The following is an 18,151-nucleotide window of genomic DNA, read 5'->3' on the forward strand; positions in this document are numbered from 1 at the left end:
AGATAATAGAGTTAGTTTCATGGTTGAAAGCAGAGTGGTCATTAGCTTAAAAGTCTTTTTTCTTTAGTCTTTTGCCGTGAGGGGCAATGATGGACCCATCCATTAGAATGGGCTAACTTGGGAGAAAACCAGTAAGGTTCCTTTGTCTGTCTTCTCTCCTGCACTTTTCCTCTCTCCTCTCTTTTTCTTATTGCATACGTGATACATGTTTATTATAGGACTTTTAAAAAGAAAATAGAGAAAGGAAGGAGGGTTTAGATTTGTGTTTGTTTGCCCCTGATTCATGAGTAATTTTGACTTGCTGCCTTTTAGTAAGTGCCTTGGAAGCTGTCCTCTGTGGAGTGCCTGTGCTTTGGCAGGCACATTCAGTCACCGAACTGGGTGAGAATTAGACAATGAACTTGATGCTTGAACAGTTTCCTCTTTTTAGAGTGAAAATATGAAGGGAAGATGGAATTTAGGAAATAAATTTTCCTAAATTTATTGTATATATGGAAACCTGAAATAAAGATCACGTTGTTGCTAATAGAGATTCTATAAGGGACAAATTCTAATAACTTTTTTGATAACAATGTAAGTAGTGCTTAGGAATTATTTGAAACGATTACACAGTAGTTTAAATATCCTTCCATATTTTATTTATCTCTCTGTAGTCCCCTTTGTTCTGAGAATTTGAAGCAGCTGTTTACTTAGCAGATTCTTTAGGGATGGTTTAAATAGAACTTAGCTGTACTCTCTCCTAATTATTACAAGAGCTGAATTTGTAAATTTTTACTGTGTACAGTTTCAGAGTGAAATACCATTTCTCTGATGATACAGTGCCCGATTTTCATTAAGTGTGTTAAAATTGGTTTGTTTCCATTATTTCCCCTAAGAGGTATTGTTTAAAAGTATCCATTCTTTATCTTCTAGAGCCTTGATTTTCCATTTTTTTGTTTAAATTTTTTCATATGCTGGTTATTTATTTTGACTTTATGTATTTTGGCCTGTGTTTATTTTCTGATGTTCCTGGAGTGATTGAAAGCTTTCTATAAAGCACAAAAAGTAATTGTCAGCTTTTCATGAGCCATGAAGCAAAGGGCTGGAAAAAGTTCATGTGGTATGTTCATGGAGTCTGTGTGTCTGGTGTTGAGCTGGCTCTTTGTGTATACTGTATCACTTAATTCTCATAACAAACATGTTAGGTATTATCTCCACTCTACAGATGAGAAATGGGCTCACAGAAGTTCAGCAAATTCAGATAGCTACTTAAGTGCTAAATCTGTGATTGGAGCCCAGGCTTGTCCAACTCCATCCTCATTCTCTCATCTTAAACCGTATCTTTTCTAGTGAACAGAAGCTGGTCTATGATCCATCATTATTTGATTTGTGCCTCTAGTCTTATTCCCTGGCAACGGCAGGGGCATTCTTTCAGATGAGAAAAAAGGCAGGTGTCAAAAAAACGCCTACTTCCCCTTCACCAAACTGGGAAGTCCAGAGTATAGCGGGGGATGGTAGAGTGGGAGGAGCACCCGCACGCGTTGGTGCCCAAGCATTGGCTTGGGTGTGACCTTGCCTTGTCCGCTTACTAGTGTTGTATTTTGGAACAAGTGGTTTAACCTCGCCAAGCCTTAGTTTCATCAACTTTAAAGAGAGGTTAACGTTGACTGCTTTGTAAGGGTGGTGTGCTGTTTGGAGATAAAGTAGGTAAAACTTTTCAATTTAGTTCCTGGCGCATAGTAGGTATCTGAGAAATGGTAGCTGCTGTTACAGCGAGTGAAGGCAAAGGACGTTTACATTATCAGGGATGATACATGGATGCTTGGCTTTTCAGATCAACCTGCATTGACTTCTAGGCTTCTTAATTCATTTTGCTTAGGTATTATAACCCCCTTCCAAAAAACAGTTAACCAGAGCTCATTGTCTTTGCCCAGAGGAGTAAAAACTAGTCTTTTAAAGCTTTCTGTTGATGGCAAGTATCTCTAGTACTCAAGCTTATTGTTATTATTATTGTGAACAGGCCCAGGATGTTCTGGTACAGGAGATGGAAGTGGTAAAACAAGGTATGAGCCACGGAGAACTCTCAAGTGAAGCTTATAACCAGGTGTGGGAAGAATGCTACAGTCAAGTTTTATATCTTCCTGGGCAGAGCCGCTACACACGGGCCAACCTAGCTAGCAAAAAGGACAGAATTGAGTCACTGGAAAAGAGGCTTGAGGTTGGTATCCTTTTAAAATTCTAATTTAAATGTACTTTGATTGAAATAATGAACCAGATAATACCACAGGAGACAACCTCAGAAAAATAGATCTAAGGTAATTGTTTTCGAATTTCTTGAGGAAAAACGACACTGAAGTGTTTGATCTTCCTTGGCCTTCTTCATTGGTTTTTCAGAACTGCTGGCCTTCGTGATGAAGAGTGCCCTCCAAGTTGACCACAGGTCAATCAGAACCTTTTAGATGTGGGGGCAAAGAGCCAAGAAGTGAAGACTGGTCACTCAGAAGAGTGTAGAGCAGTGCTAGAAGAGCAATGCAGTTTTCTCTAGGGGGGCCCTCAGTGTGCCAGGGAGCTTTCTTTCTGTAGCCAGAAGGGCACACTTACACTTACAGAACTTTGGTACTTTTCTGCTCATCCTCGGATTCCTGTCAGTTTGTTACAGCGAGAGCACTGAGCTGGTTTATCCAGACAATGGCTTCCGTGATTTTTCATGTCTATGAAAATGTTGAAACATACTAGATGGGAGTTTCATGGCATGTGGTTTCTTAATATAGTCTGCATGTTTTGAATTCCAGACTCTGTGTATGCATTTTGCCAATGGTATGTAAATTGTGGTTCACAGACCGCTAGGCTGCCTTGTGAATTCTTAATGGTGGTCTTCAGGGATGTTTCTGAGGCCAGGGTATCTTGGGATGGGAAGGAGAAAGGGGTGCTTCAGGCAATCAAAGTGGCCCCAAATTCCGCTTATGTGATTACCAATTTCTCTGCAGAAAGTAGATTTGGAAATAGTTTTATTTGGGGTTAAAATAAAAAAATAGTAAAATCACTTAGGGGTGTTTGGGTCTGTGTGGGGCTAGGGAAATGAACTGGAAAAAGCGATATCCTATTAAAATTAACATTTTTGATTTTACCTTTAAGGTCACATGTATAGACACTAATGGTAATGCCTGTGCACATCTTTTATCATTTAGTGGGAAGTCAGACTTTCTGAAGTAATTCTCATCTTGGGTGAAATTTTAGCAATCCAGTGCTGCTGGTGACTCTAGCTGTGTTACTAACTTCCAGCAGGGTGTGCTGTTGCTCCGTGTTTTAATGCACAAAGTCAGGGAAAGTAAAAAGAACATCAGTGGTTAAATTTAAGTTATATCTTCTGTTATGTAGGCTTCATTTCTTATAAGTGGTAGTTAGCAGTGTAATTCTGATCTAAGGTCAGCATCATAATTGATTGGAAAGCTATTTGGAAAGCTTCCTGTAACACTGATACATAAATACTTAGGTCTCTCACTTAGTTTGAAAATCTCATTTGAGGTGGGTAAACTCTTTCTTCCTCAAGTGGTAAGGACATTTTGTGCTGTTTAAAATATAAAAAAAAAAAGTTTTTCCCTAAATCTCATTTACTTTGTTGAGGCACTAACTTTCATGACAGCAAATAAATGTGTCACAAAGTGAGTGGTGCCATAAAGTACAGTAATTTTTATTTCTCTGTTGAATTGGTCTTGTGAGTTTTGAAGGGAAAAATACAGAGAGAACCACTGCTGTTCTTTTGGAGATTTATTTGGGTCGTTTATGAGCAACCATTAAAAACATGTGGTTCTCTTTGTTCAGTTCAGTACCAGGAACTGAAATCTTCTGTTGAACTATTTTTGCTGAAGGATTGGTGATTTTGGAAGAATATTCATAAAACAGTCTGAAGTAATTTTTCTTTTCTTGACTCCTGGATAACTTGCTTTAATGTTTACCCAACTAGTTACTTTTAAAGAACACATAATCAAATCCTTTAATTTAGTAAACTATGCTTATTTCAAATGAAAGTTCATTAAATCTTTAAAAAGAAGAAAAGAGACTCAAAAACCCAAATAAACAAATCCCCCATTTTATTTGTATTCATTCCCTAATTCAGAACTCGGTTTGTCTTAGCTTATTTTAGTTTTTGAAGACACAATTCTCCTGGTTTGAAATACATAAATATTTTATTTCAATTGTGGTAATTCTTTCATCATTTCAGTTGATTGCTAAATTATAAACATTATTCAAAGTTTGTTGTGGGGAAGGAACTCCAGTTGTATTATATAAACTAAAGGCTGTACTTAAATTATCCTTCCACTCTTAGGTTCAGGGAGATATGCCTTGCTGTGCAAACACAGTACACCATGGCTGCCAGTGTGTTTGAGTTTTGCTGCCATGAACTCTGGAACAATGAATCTAAATTATGGCCCCATCATAGCGTATCAAGCAAGATGAAATCCAGCTTTGTCGTGGTTGGTGTCTCCTAAATGGATTTAAAAAAATAGGCCCCGAGGTTTATATTGGAGCTAGTCTTCGAGCCATTACTCCTGATTAATATTTGAAACTTAGAACTTAACCGAAAATCCTGAAGATACTCATTTAAAACTAGTAGAACCCTCTCAGATTTTATGTAGAATGTTGTGGGTTGTACAAGGAGTCTGTTAAATAAATAGAATCAGTGTAGTTGCAGGTCAGAAATGAGTGGGAAGGACTTCTGAATTGTAACCGAGTCCATGTATTTTATTCTGCTTAGGAGGTAGAATTAATTTCAGGACCTTACCAGACATTTGTGTGTTAAAATAAGGCAGCAGCTGCAAACAGAAATGACACCTAATATCAGAAAAGGAAAAGTTATAAAAACATAGCATGTTGAGGCCATTTAAATATGGCGGCAAAAAGCCCTGTTATTTGAATAGCTTTGAGGGTGTTATGGGTATATGGTAGGGGCGTAGAGTGATCGTTCTTTATAGTGCTACCGCAGTTAATAAGAAAGCTTAATTTCTGTTCAGTATTATGTTTTTAAAAAACAGAAAAAGAGGGATGGCTATAACTGTAGAAAAATTTTCATCAAGTGGTTAAAAGTAAAAAGCTTTAGTACTTTATTTAATCACACATTTAGTGAATGTTACTGAGCATCTACTCTGTGCCAGCCCCTGTACTAGGCCCTGGGGATATAGCAGGGAACGAGGCAGATGAGCTCTGTGCTCTTGTGGACTTCACGTTACGCGTTTTCCAGATAAATGGAGAAGAACCTCATTTTCCGATGCCAGATAAATGAGTCATTACTGTATTTGGGAAGTGCAAATAGAATTTGAAGTGTTCTAATTTGTTTCCACTTTAAGTGGAAATGGGAAATCGTCTGAAGACATAATTATTTTGAGTGAAATAATTTCCAGTAGGTGCAAAAGTGAAATGAGAAGTCTGAATTTAGGCCTGCCATTAAATTTAATAGTATTTGAAATAGTATCTAAACTGCTGTGTTGAGGAAGTTTGGCTGAAAAGTAGATTTTGTCATGTTAGCTGTAAAAATGGAAAGGCTTTCCTTAGAGGTGGAAACTAGGTCCAGAGGTAATACTTCTCCCTGTATTTTACTGGCACAGTCAATTTAGTCAAGAAATACTATGTAACATTGACTTCTTGGAAATAAAGTAACTTAAAGAACACAGATAACACATTTAAAATCCTTCTCAGTGTATTTGTAGAACTCTTTTGGGGACCCCTGACTTTACTGAATGGTTATATTTCAGCAAAATTGGCTGCACAATGGGTCTCATTTTCTCAGTGATTTTCATTATAAAGTTAGATATTTTTACACAGGAAAAAAATTCCCTTAATACTTTATTTTTATTTTTTATTTTTATTTTTTTCTGGTACGTGGGCCTCTCACTGTCGTGACCTCTCCTGTTGCGGAGCACAGGCTCCGGACGCGCAGGCTCATTGGCCATGGCTCACGGGCCCAGCCGCTCTGCGGCATGTGGGATCTTCCCAGACCGGGGCACGAACCTGTGTCCCCTGCATTGGCAGGCGGACTCTCAACCACTGCGCCACCAGGGAAGCCCCCTCTTAATACTTTAAAGAGTGAAAACTTAGGGTAAGGGTTAAGTTGGGGGGCAGTTCAGGGTGGAGGGATTATATGTTGTATCTCAGCAGGTTTGCGCTTATGTTCCCTTGTGGGTGAGTGGGTGTGTGTGGGGTGGCATGCGGTGGCAGGAGACAAGTCCCCAGTACTCTGGAATGCTCTCATTGTTAAGTTGTGCTCTCTGCCATGACCCTTAAAGGCATTAACAGATTTCTTGGTTGTTTCTAGCAAGAACTCTGGGAGCTGGACCAGAGATCTCCTATGATGCAACCATGTTGCTTTTGTTATGCCTCAACGTTGAGTTGAATTTGCTTCGTGCAGTTTATGAGTTTCATTTCGTAACTTATGCAAATGTAAAATGCTCTCGGCATTGCTTTATTGGTACATTACTGTTCTTGGAGATGTGTTTAGTAAGGTTTTGCCTTATTGCTTAGCTTGCTTTGCAGGGATGCAATCTGATGGTTGCTAACTGATAGATGCTGACAGTAATCACTAAATTGGACCTGCATCTCATCAATACAGAGACGGTTCACTGCTAAAACTTAATGCTAGTGAACAGTATAGAGATTAAAGGAGAGTCACTCATGGTCTCTTTGTTTGCAAACATTTCGGTGGCTGAACCACATCTTTACTGCTGTAGGATCATATTGTGGAATGATGGACAAGGAAGTGGAGCTGCCATTAACTATATTTATTTTAGGTATCCTGAATCCTGTTTTTCTAGTGGTATAAGGTTATATTCTGGGTCCCCAAGCAAGAATTTCAGTAAGGGATGCTCTTAATGTTTCTGAACCTCAGTGTAACAGACTTTAACTGAAGACAGTATTGGAGACCCAAGGATAATGTGTTTACTTTGGAATTACTTAAGCTTAGTAACCTTAAGAAACTTAGTGAGTTTGAAAGTAACAATTACACTTTTATAAGTCCCATACAGCCCCCTTTTGTAATGACCCGAGGAAACACTTATGGTTCCACTGATTCATCTCCTGGGGACCATCAGTTTTCCATTGGTCTCTGGCCAGTCTTTTTTAGACAGTTTCTCTTCTATGCATTTAAAAAATAACATTTGTAGGCTTTTTTTTTTTTCTAAAAATAATACCTGTACTTTGTAGAAAATTTTAAATAAAAAAAAAATAAAGAGAAAAGCCTACCATTCAAATGTAATCACCTTCAACATCTTGCGGTGTGTGTATGTATAAGATTAAATATGATAGAAAAAGATGAATATATGAACAGCTACGCATATCTATGTGTGGGTGAAAGGAGGAAGGCCTTTAAAACTAAATTGGGATCATTTAATAGTATAATATTGTAAGTATCATTCAAAAAAAAACATCACTTGCTCTCTTTTAAAGTCTGTTGCAAAGGATTAGCTTTGGTGAAATCTGTAAATAATTACTCTAGTTATATTCTTCCCAACTTCTTAAAAAGTTCTTAAATAACCTTTTTTGTCCATAAAAATTTCTGAGATGTTTGTTTTCCTATAGTTTTATAGTTTGTTAAGAATAAAAGAATTAGGAATTAAAAAATATAAGCGGGGAAATGCTTTTCTCCAGTGTCAAACAAACTTCTTATAAGTGGCCTACGTACAGGTTAATGTCTAAATCAGGGAAGTAATGATGGGCAAATTCATTAATTGAGATCTTGTTTATGTGTGTCTAGAATAATTTGTTATTCAGTGAACTGTCTGGTGACATTAAGCCATTTAGCCCCACAGCTTGACTTTCTTCAGGCATGTTTTATTTCAGGGGCTGAGGCAGGGAGGACATCTGGTTTATTAGCTGTGGTGTAGCCTAATGTGTTGGACTTTCAAGTGGGGCACAACTGCATAGCTTCATCTCTTAGTGACTCTGTGGCCTAGAGCAAGTTACTTAACCTCTCTGGGTCTCACATTTTCTCACCTGTAAAATTTGGGTGTGTTATAGTTGTTTAGTCTCATGGAAGAAGTGAGAGTTTGAGATAATGTAAGATTAAATGAGATACTGTGTGCCTCGCAGTTGGTCTCTTAGTGACTCTGTGGCCTAGAGCAAGTTACTTAACCTCTCTGGGTCTCACATTTTCTCACCTGTAAAATTTGGGTGTGTTATAGTTGTTTAGTCTCATGGAAGTGAGAGTTTGAGATAATGTAAGATTAAATGAGATACTGTGTGCCTCGCAGTTGGCAAGTTTTAGTGAATAGGAGTTCTCTCCCATGTTTCTTAGGTTCAGATCATTCTTAGTGTTAGCTAAATTAGATTAAATTGATATTTATCAAGTTATTCACTTTGAATAACAGGCTGGGTAAGTTTTTTGTTCTCTGAGTTTTGGTGAATGTCTGAAATATGAGACATGGGTCAATTTTAGGAGAGAGGTTTGAGTAATACTTAAAGGCTCAGATTTTGTTTAATATAAATGAATTTTACATAATTGTGGATTTTAGCACTTCATATGTACATTTTGGTATGTTGAAGTAGTTGACACTTATAAATTTTAATGTCTCCATTATGGTTCATTGTACTGATGTTTCATGGTTTGTGGTGTATGGTCTTAACAAAATAGTTATCCTTTAGAGTAGATATTGAATTTGAATTTTAAAAAACCTTTTATTATGGGAATTGTCAAATACACGCCAAAGTCGACTAGTGTAATGAGTCCTCATGTGTTATCACCCAGCTATGACAGCCACTTTTATTTCATGTTATTCTCCCTCTCCCACTATTTGAAACAAATTCCAGACATCATATTGTAAAACAGAATTATGATGCATGAAATTCGTCAGCTTGGTCCCCCTACACATATGTATTAGATATATTCTCATTCATCTCCTCTTGAACTTTATGCTTTCATTTTGGATGTAGTCAGCTTTAATTATATCAAGTGTTGTCCTGCTTTAAAATTCTAATAGTTATAGTGAACTTCATTTAAGATTATTAGAAATTTTGTGCTGATACGTATTTAAGCACAAACTTCCATTATAATCATATTTGGGAGGCTTGTCTGGTGACACGTGAACAACGTACTTAATCCTAATTCCATTACTAACTTTGTTAGATGTTTTAAGAAGACTTTAAAGTATATCTCTAAGTGCAGTTAAGGATTTGAAAAAAATGATTTCGACAACTTTTGGTAAATCAGCTGTAAGAGGCAGTGCAAGCTCCTTAAGCCAATACTGTTTTGTTCAAAATAAGTTGTCCCGCAGGGCAGTTGCTAATGCTTAATTGTAGTTTTTAAAAGGGCTTAGAAATAGTAATCTGGTTAAACCTGAGTCTGGTTCTTCTCAATTCTGCATCTTTTAAACAATAAGTTTTTATACTCTGTTGGACTTCACTGTTGTTTCTGTTTATGAATGTGGGACGGGGAGTTGGGACTGATTTAAGGTAGCTCTGTTCCATACATGCAGGTGCGTTTCATGTTTGAGATGTATTGGCTAGGAAAAGGCCAGACGTTATAGGTTAGTTTTTTTTCCTCCTAAAATGTGTCGAGCAGTCATAGGTTGAGCATTTTACAAAGTACTGTGTGCAGATATCTTCCTTTACGTTTTAACGATCAGATGGCAGTTGTAAGATAAGTAAGCTAAAATTGAATATTAAAAGCTGTATTCCATTTCTTCTTTATATTTTTATACTAACATATAGCTATTTGACTGATTTTTTTTCTGTACTTTAATTTCTTGGTATAATTTATTTCCGTATTTGCTTGGAATCTTAGCACAATATTTGAGCCAGAAGACGTTAATAAAGCTTGAGCTAAATTAAATGAAATTGTTGGCATTAATAAAATTGTTGGCATTAGCAGCTTTGCAGTTTGAAAATCTTTGGTGTTTTGGGAATAATAAATGACTCAACTGTGTGAGGTGAGGTAACTCCCAGATACAAGGTACCAGTCATACTAAATATGCCTTGATGACTAATTAAACACTTTCTGAGCGTATTATGCTGTTAAACCAAATTGGAAATTGGATTTCCATGGAGTGCAGTGTATAGCTAACTGAATTATCTTAACCAATAAAAATGATAATTTGTATGACTAATTTAAAAAAATACGTATTAATTTGAAATTCTGTGCTGTTAAGGTTTTTGGAATGTGTATTCGAATCCACGTGTGATTAGAATACCTAATGTTGGTATTTTTGGAACATGCTGAATTATAGTATAAGGAACTTTATGCAACTAACTTATGGATTTAGTTGTTCACATTTTATTGGGAATGAGGACTTGTTGGTCGGTCTAGTTAAAAGAAAACAGCTGACACCTAGCTTCTGTAATGACAGTGGCTGAAACAGGATTCTCCAGCCTTATTGCCTATTAGAATCATCTGGGGGCTTTAAAAATACAGTAGTCTGAGACAGTTGAAATAAGGGTCTCTGGGTTTATAGCACCGGTAGACTTTAAAAGCTGTACGGTTAATTCTAAAGTTTAGCTGGGGTTGAACAGCATTGGCTTAAGAAGATGTGCTCCAGTACCGGTTACTTGGTGTGGTGGTCCTCAAGAGGCAAACTGCTCACTTACAAGAAGGAACAGCTGTTTTTCCTTGCTTTAGTCCCAGGAAGGGGGTCTCCATCATTTTTAAAATTAAAGTCGGAATTTAAAGGAGGGTTTTAAAGTGTCATCCATAGTCCCTTGGTCCGTTAGAGAGGAGAGCGAAATGGTTAAACTCGTAGTACCTATAATAATTGTAATCAGAGCTAACATTTGTTGACTGCTTACTTTATGTCACTTACTGGGCGGCGAAGGGCTTTTCTGTACATTATGTTAGGGTTCATGGTAACTTTTAGCAATGGCTGCCATTTTACTGATGGAGAAAAGGAAATGCAGAGGTTAAATAACCTACATCAACTCAAAACAGCTGGGTGGCCGTGCTGGGTAGAAAGAGTGACTCACTTCTCCACTCCACTGTGCTGCTGACTTGGCCCAGTATTTCCTGACTCTTGAAGACAGATCATTGCTGTGGAACTCACTTTGATTTGTTATCTGTTAGAGGAAAATGGCTCTTTTATAAAGGACATTATTTATTCATGGATTTAGTCTTCAAGTGCTTTGCAGAGGAATAAAAGCTTATTAACTTTTATAAAATGCTGAAGATAGGAATTGTTTTAAAAGAGCTTTATGTAAATTAATTTTAGATCCATCTCATGTTCTTAAGGCGCACATGCAACGTGTCCCTTCCCTGCCATCCCCTCTGCCCTAGACTTATTTGACTTTGACTTCAGTAAAGTAAGCTGGAGATGGATAGGTATGAAGTAACTACTTTTCTAGTAGAAGGGTACTTTGTATTTTGGGGAACACTGTGTTTCTTGGTGTTCTTACATATTCTAAAAAAAAAAAACGCATTGAGATTGACATGTTTGTTTTTAAATCAGACGTAATGCATTGAAGTGCATGTTTCAGAGTTGTTATCTTGGAAAGCTATATATTTCTTTTGGTGATTATGTTGTTCCTGAATATTTAAAAAAATATCCTATGAACAGCTTTCTTATCAATATTTTGTATTTGACAATATTTTCCCATGGGGCCATTTCTGCTTATCTCCCCCCCACTGCCACATTTAGTATTTCAGAAAAAAAATTGTCACACTGTCTCCCTTGTTACAGGGTGCTCTCAGTTACATTATTATGAATTACGGAGTATTATTTGGGTATATATTATCCTGAAACTACTTAGTTTTGATTGCTTATAGAAGTCACTTGATGGAATCAGTTTGGAGGGGGTTGGGGGAGGAACAGATAGATACAAAGAAATTAACACAGATTTAATAATTATCCCTACGGCTTTGACCTCACAATTTTAAGTGTTGTATGTTGGAAACAAGCATTTGCAGATCATGATGAAGTGATAACATTGTGGGACGTAGAATGTACACCTAGAGAAGGCGTTATGCTAATGGGATTCTGCATCCCACATCTCCTCCCTTCTCATCCGTCTCTCCTTGGACCCTCTAAGCTGGGGCTTTCTCTGCCCTTCTGCATCAGCTCTAGAGTTTTGTTGAAATCTTCTGCTAATTGTCCCTCTCCAATTCTCTTTTGAGTTTATACATTTTAAATTCTTTTCACCTAATTTTAGACTCATCTGAGGAGGCAGCCCACTTGTGCTCAGTATACATATTTAATAGGAAAACTGTCATTTCTCTTAATTTTATGGTGTCTTTTTGCTCCTCAAAAATTACAGAGTTTTTTTTTTGTTGCCAAATGTGATATTCTCTTTCCCTTATTTGGTTTTATGCCAAATTTAGGATTATAACCTTATAAAAATAATCTAGTAATTTTGTACTTTGAAGGGGTTATGTTTTGATCACAGCTTTGGTACATTGATTGGATATTATTCAGTTATTAAAAATGTGCTCGATGTATAATATATAGAAGTGCATTTTTGAGATATAGATGGTGAAGATGCATTGCTGTCAGTCCCAAAGTTGTTGCAGATTAATGATGGCAAACATTATTTTTGGAGGTAAAGGTTAGTTTTCCCCATACTGTGAAATTCAAGCCTTCTTTGAGATTGAATCATGGGTGACGTTATTATGAATAATTTATTTGGGACTAACCTGTAAAAACTGTTCAAGTGCAGGAGAAGCCCTTTTTAAGCCTAATTTTGTTTTGTTTTGTTTTGTTACTTTTTACTGTTTATTTATTTATTTATTTATTTTTGGCTGTGTTGGGTCTTTGTTGCTGCGCGCGGGCTTTCTGTAGTTGCGGCGAGCCGGGGCTACTCTTCCTTGCTGTGTGCAGGCTTCTCATTGTGGTGGCTCTCTTGTTGCAGAGCTCTAGGCGCGCGGGCTTCAGTAATTGTGTCACACGGGCTTCAGTAGTTGTGGCACACGGGCTTCAGTAGTTGTGGCACACGGGCTTCAGTAGTTGTGGCTCCCGGGCTCTAGAGCGCAGGCTCAGTAGTTGTGGCACACGGGCTTAGTTGCTCCGCGGCATGTGGGATATTCCCGGCCCGCGCTCGAACCCGTGTCCCCTGCATTGACAGGCAGACTCTTAACCACTGTACCACCAGGGAAGCCCTTAAGCCTAATTTTGTATTAAGGTAGTTGAAGTATAAGAAACTTTAATGTATTTTTTTTCTTTCCCATTATGATGTATCATAGGATACTGAATATAGTTCTTTGTGATATACAGTAGGACATTGTTGTTTATCCATTCTATATATAATAGTTTGCATCTGCTAATCCCAAACTTGCAGTCCATCCCTCCCTCCCTCGCCACCCACCCTTGGCAACCACAAGTCTGTTCTTTATGTCTGTGAGTCTGTTTCGTAGGTAAGTTCACTTGTGTCATATTTTAGATTCCATATATATGTACGTGATCTCATATGGTGTTTTTCTCTTTCTGACTTACTTCACTTAATATGATAATCTCTAGGTCCATCCATGTTGCTGCAGATGGCATTATTTCGCTCTTTTTTATGGCTGAGTAGTATTCCATTGTATATATGTACCACATCTTCTTTATCCATTCATCTGTCATTGGACATTTAGGTCATTTGCATGTCTTAGCTATTGTGGATTGTGCTGCTGTGAACATAGGGGTGTATGCATCTTTTTGAATTATAGTTTTGTCCGGATATATGCCCATGAGTGGGATTGCTGGATCATATGGAAACTATTTTTAGATTTTTGAAGAAGCTCCATACTGTTTCCATAGTGCCTGCACCAGTTTATATTCCCGCCAACAGTGTAGGAGGGTTCTGTTTTCTCTACACCCTCTTCAGCATTTGTTATTTGTAGACTTTTTAATGATGGCCATTTTGACTGGTGTGAGGTAGAGTTTTGATTTGCATTTCTCTGATAATTAGTGATGATGAGCATCTTTTCATGTGCCTGTTGGCCAGCTCTGTGTCTTCTTTGGAGAAATGTCTATCTAGGTCTTCTGCCCACTTTTTGATTGGGTTGTTTGTTTTTTTGTTATTGAGTTATACGAGCTGTTTGTATATTTTGGAAATTAAGCCCTTGTCAGTCTCATCATTTGCAAGTAGGTTGTCTTCATTTTGTTTATGGTTTCCTTTGCTGAGCAAAAGCTTGTAAGTTTGATTTGGTCCCATTTGTTTATTTTTGCTTTTGTTTCTATTGCCTTGGGAGACTGACCTAAGAAAACATTGGTATAATTTATGTCAGAGAATCTTTTGCCTATGTTTTCTTCTATGAGTTTTATGGTGTCATGTCTTACATTTAAGTCTTTAAGCCATTTTGAGTTTATTATGGTGTGAGGGTGTGTTCTAACTTCATTCATTTACATGCGGCTGTCCAGCTTTCCCAACGCCACTTGCTGAAGAGACTATCTTTTCTCCATTGTATGTTCTTGCCTCCTTTGTCAAAGATTAATTGACCGTGAGAGTGTGGGTTTATTTCTGGGCTCTCTGTTCTGTTCCATTGATCCACATGTGTGTTTTTGTGCCAGTACCATGCTGTTATTTATCTATTTATTTAGTTATTAGTTATTTTTGGCTGCATTGGGTCTTTGTTGCTGCACGCAGGCTTTTCTCTAGTTGCTGCGAGTGGAGGCTACTCTTCGTTGTGGTGCATGAGATGTCTATCTAGGTCTTCTGCCCACTTTTTGATTGGGTTGTTTGTTTTTTTGTTATTGAGTTATACGAGCTGTTTGTATATTTTGGAAATTAAGCCCTTGTCAGTCTCATCATTTGCAAGTAGGTTGTCTTCATTTTGTTTATGGTTTCCTTTGCTGAGCAAAAGCTTGTAAGTTTGATTTGGTCCCATTTGTTTATTTTTGCTTTTGTTTCTATTGCCTTGGGAGACTGACCTAAGAAAACATTGGTATAATTTATGTCAGAGAATCTTTTGCCTATGTTTTCTTCTATGAGTTTTATGGTGTCATGTCTTACATTTAAGTCTTTAAGCCATTTTGAGTTTATTATGGTGTGAGGGTGTGTTCTAACTTCATTCATTTACATGCGGCTGTCCAGCTTTCCCAACGCCACTTGCTGAAGAGACTATCTTTTCTCCATTGTATGTTCTTGCCTCCTTTGTCAAAGATTAATTGACCGTGAGAGTGTGGGTTTATTTCTGGGCTCTCTGTTCTGTTCCATTGATCCACATGTGTGTTTTTGTGCCAGTACCATGCTGTTATTTATCTATTTATTTAGTTATTAGTTATTTTTGGCTGCATTGGGTCTTTGTTGCTGCACGCAGGCTTTTCTCTAGTTGCTGCGAGTGGAGGCTACTCTTCGTTGTGGTGCATGAGCTTCTCCTTGCGGTGGCTTCTCTTGTTGCGGAGCATGGGCTCTAGGCACGTGGGCTTCAGTAGCTGTGGCTTGTGGGCTCTAGAGTGCAGGCTCAGTAGTTGTGGCGCACAGGCTTAGTTGCTCTGCGGCATGTGGGAATCTTCTCAGATCAGGGCTTGAACCCATGTCCCCTTCATTGGCAGGTGGATTCTTAACCACTGCGCCACCGGGGAAGCCCCCATGCTGTTTTGATTTCTGTAGCTTTGTAGTATTGTCCAAAGTCTGAGAGGGTTATGCCTTCTGCTTTGTTCTTTTTCCTCAGGGTTGCTTTGGCAATTTTGGGTCTTTTATGGTTCCATATAAATTTTAGGATTATTTGTTCTAGTTCTGTGAAAAGTGTCATGGGTAATTTGATAGAGATGCATCTAATGTACTTTTGCTTTGAGGTAGTAGATGACCAGTTGTGCCTTTTTAGTCCTGTTATTTAGCCTGCTTTTCTCATGTGTGCTGATGTGATCTTCCCCGACCCCCAGATAAACAGGGGTCACATGACGACAGAAGCCAAGAGAGCTGCAAAGATGGAAAAGAAGATGAAAATTTTGCTTGGGGGTTACCAGTCTCGTGCAATGGGGCTCATGAAACAGTTGAATGACTTATGGGACCAAATTGAGCAGGCTTACTTGGAGTTACGCACTTTTGAAGAACTCAAGAAACATGAAGATTCTGCTATTCCCCGAAGGCTAGAGGTAACGTTATTGGCTTGCAGCATTGCTTAGAAAGAGAGTGCCAAAGAATAATCAGGGCTTTCTTCTTTTTCTTTCCTGTGCAGGCTCTCTTTTGCAGTTGACATTGACTGGCTTTTTTTCAATGAGAGCCTAAAGCTTTTGACTTTCTAGTCTAGAATTGCCTGTGTGTAGGTGGATAAACCAGGCCAGTTTTGGATACACAGGCTCTTCCTGTACTAATTTTTTGTTTTGTATATAGATGCACTGTGAAATGGAATAAGTAACCCTTGTGATTTTTTTTTTCCCCCCAAAACTTAATTGCATCCCATTCATATAGCTCTCTGAGGTACATTAAACCAGTGTCTTTTTGTTTTGTAATTTGGGATGCTGGGAATATATCAGTAGCTAGTCATCCCAGAGCATCAAGTTCCTTTGGCCAGATTTGGTTTAACTTTATTTGCCAAGTGTGCATGGTAGCCCCTGCCCAGATAAAGGGCAGCCAGGGCTTATTTAAGTGCATTTGTGGGTATTGACAGGACAATAATGGCTTGTTTATTTGAGATAGCAGCAGAGGTTTTATAACAAGATGGTAGTTGTATGACCAAATCAAAGAATGGCCACGGGACTGGTTTTATAGCAGAAGTAGTTACTATTTTTGTTTCTCTTTGGGGAATACTTACCTTTTGAAAGTGTTCACTTAACTCAGCTGTTTGTAAGATGATAAAGTACCATAAGGTATTTTTAATTTTCAGTGTGCTTACATATGAAAAAATTATTTAATGGTTTTGTTTCTTCAAGTGTCTAAAAGAAGATGTTCAGCGACAACAGGAAAGAGAAAAGGAGCTTCAGCATAGATATGCTGATTTGCTGCTGGAGAAAGAGACTTTAAAGGCCAAATTCTGAAGCATATTCTCTCACAAGATGAATTAATTGCTGGTGTTCATACCCTGGAAGGCTGATACTGATGTTTATCTTCATTGACAAATTTGCCCACCATCTGTGGTTTTTCAGTTGTTTATTTTAAATGATATCGATCTTACACATTTATGTATAAAGACTTTAGCTCCACAGGACATATTTTAGGGTTTAAATTATTAAGACGATCATTCTTTTAGAAGTGTCATATTTGCAGATTTTTTTTAGTTTTGGCCTTTAATTTTAAAAGCCTGATTTTAAACTGCTGCCTGTGAGTAAACTCTCGAATAAAAACAAAATATAAAAAATTGAGAATGTAGCCTTTTGTTTGAAGTAATTAGATACTTAGAGTGCCCACAAACCAGCAAATATGTACTCTGTGTCATATTTAATGAGTAACTCTGGGGTGATCAAAATGGCGATCCAGTATCTTAATTTAAATCCTTAGGAGGCAATCCTTTTGTGGCTTTGTTAGTTTTGACCGTTTTTGACCGTTTTTGCATAGGATGGTCATTTCTCTATACGTTGACAAGATAAGATTAACTTTTTAGTACCTCAGTGTTTTTTTCAGTGTAACTTTAGGGAGGTCTCTTCTCTGCCCAGCTACTTACGCAGTTCATGGATTAGGACTCAAAAGATTTAATTTTTCTTGACCTGTTATTTTCTTGTAAATACTTTTTTGACAAAGGCATTTTAAAGATTAATTTCAACAGTACTATCAAACTTTATTAAAGCTCCTTGTTTATCTAAACAAGTCAGTCACAGAAGTGTAGAATTTGGGGAATGCATAGAGGTGGGAAGATCTAACTTTATAACAATTCATATGGAATCGTTAGTTGGCTACAGTTCAATATAAGCCAGTAATATGTCGGACTCACCAGAAAGTTTGCTTAATTTTTGACTGCTAGGAATTACAGGGAGGGGATGGAGGGACTCATTCATTCGTCAGATATTTATTGACTATATAGCCAGTGTCTGAGTCCTGGAGATAGAACAGTGACTAAAATAGGCAGGGTTCCTGTTTTGTGGAGTTTACAGTCTATTGAGAATGATAGACAATGAAAATTCAGGGAAGAAGAGCGACTCTTCTTATGCACCAGGCACTTATTTAAGTTTTGGAGATGAACAGTTATTAAGACAAAGTTCTTGCTCCCATGTAGGTGACGTTAGTGAGAGGAATACCAAACATACAGGGAAAAGTATCAGATCGCGAACTTTAGATTTAGTGGAGGGAATTAAAATAGGGTGATGAGAGATAGTACCTGGGTGGCTGCTGTAGGTTGGATGATCAAAGA

General features: G+C 37.7%; 1 protein-coding gene across 1 annotated transcript in view; it reads left to right on the plus strand.

Annotated features, from left to right (window-relative positions):
- Positions 1–17,166, plus strand: part of CDC5L (cell division cycle 5 like) — a 44,358-nt gene extending 27,192 nt beyond the window's left edge. Inside the window, exons 14-16 of the mRNA XM_024121840.3 lie at positions 2,000–2,197; positions 15,750–15,962; positions 16,740–17,166. Of these exons, the coding sequence (XP_023977608.1) occupies positions 2,000–2,197; positions 15,750–15,962; positions 16,740–16,844 (516 nt within the window). The 3' untranslated portion in view covers positions 16,845–17,166. The remainder of the gene's footprint in view (positions 1–1,999; positions 2,198–15,749; positions 15,963–16,739) is intronic.
- Positions 17,167–18,151: the final 985 nt, after the last annotated feature.

Source organism: Physeter macrocephalus, chromosome 18 (assembly GCF_002837175.3).
Source record: "Physeter macrocephalus isolate SW-GA chromosome 18, ASM283717v5, whole genome shotgun sequence".
NCBI lineage: Eukaryota > Metazoa > Chordata > Mammalia > Artiodactyla > Physeteridae > Physeter > Physeter macrocephalus.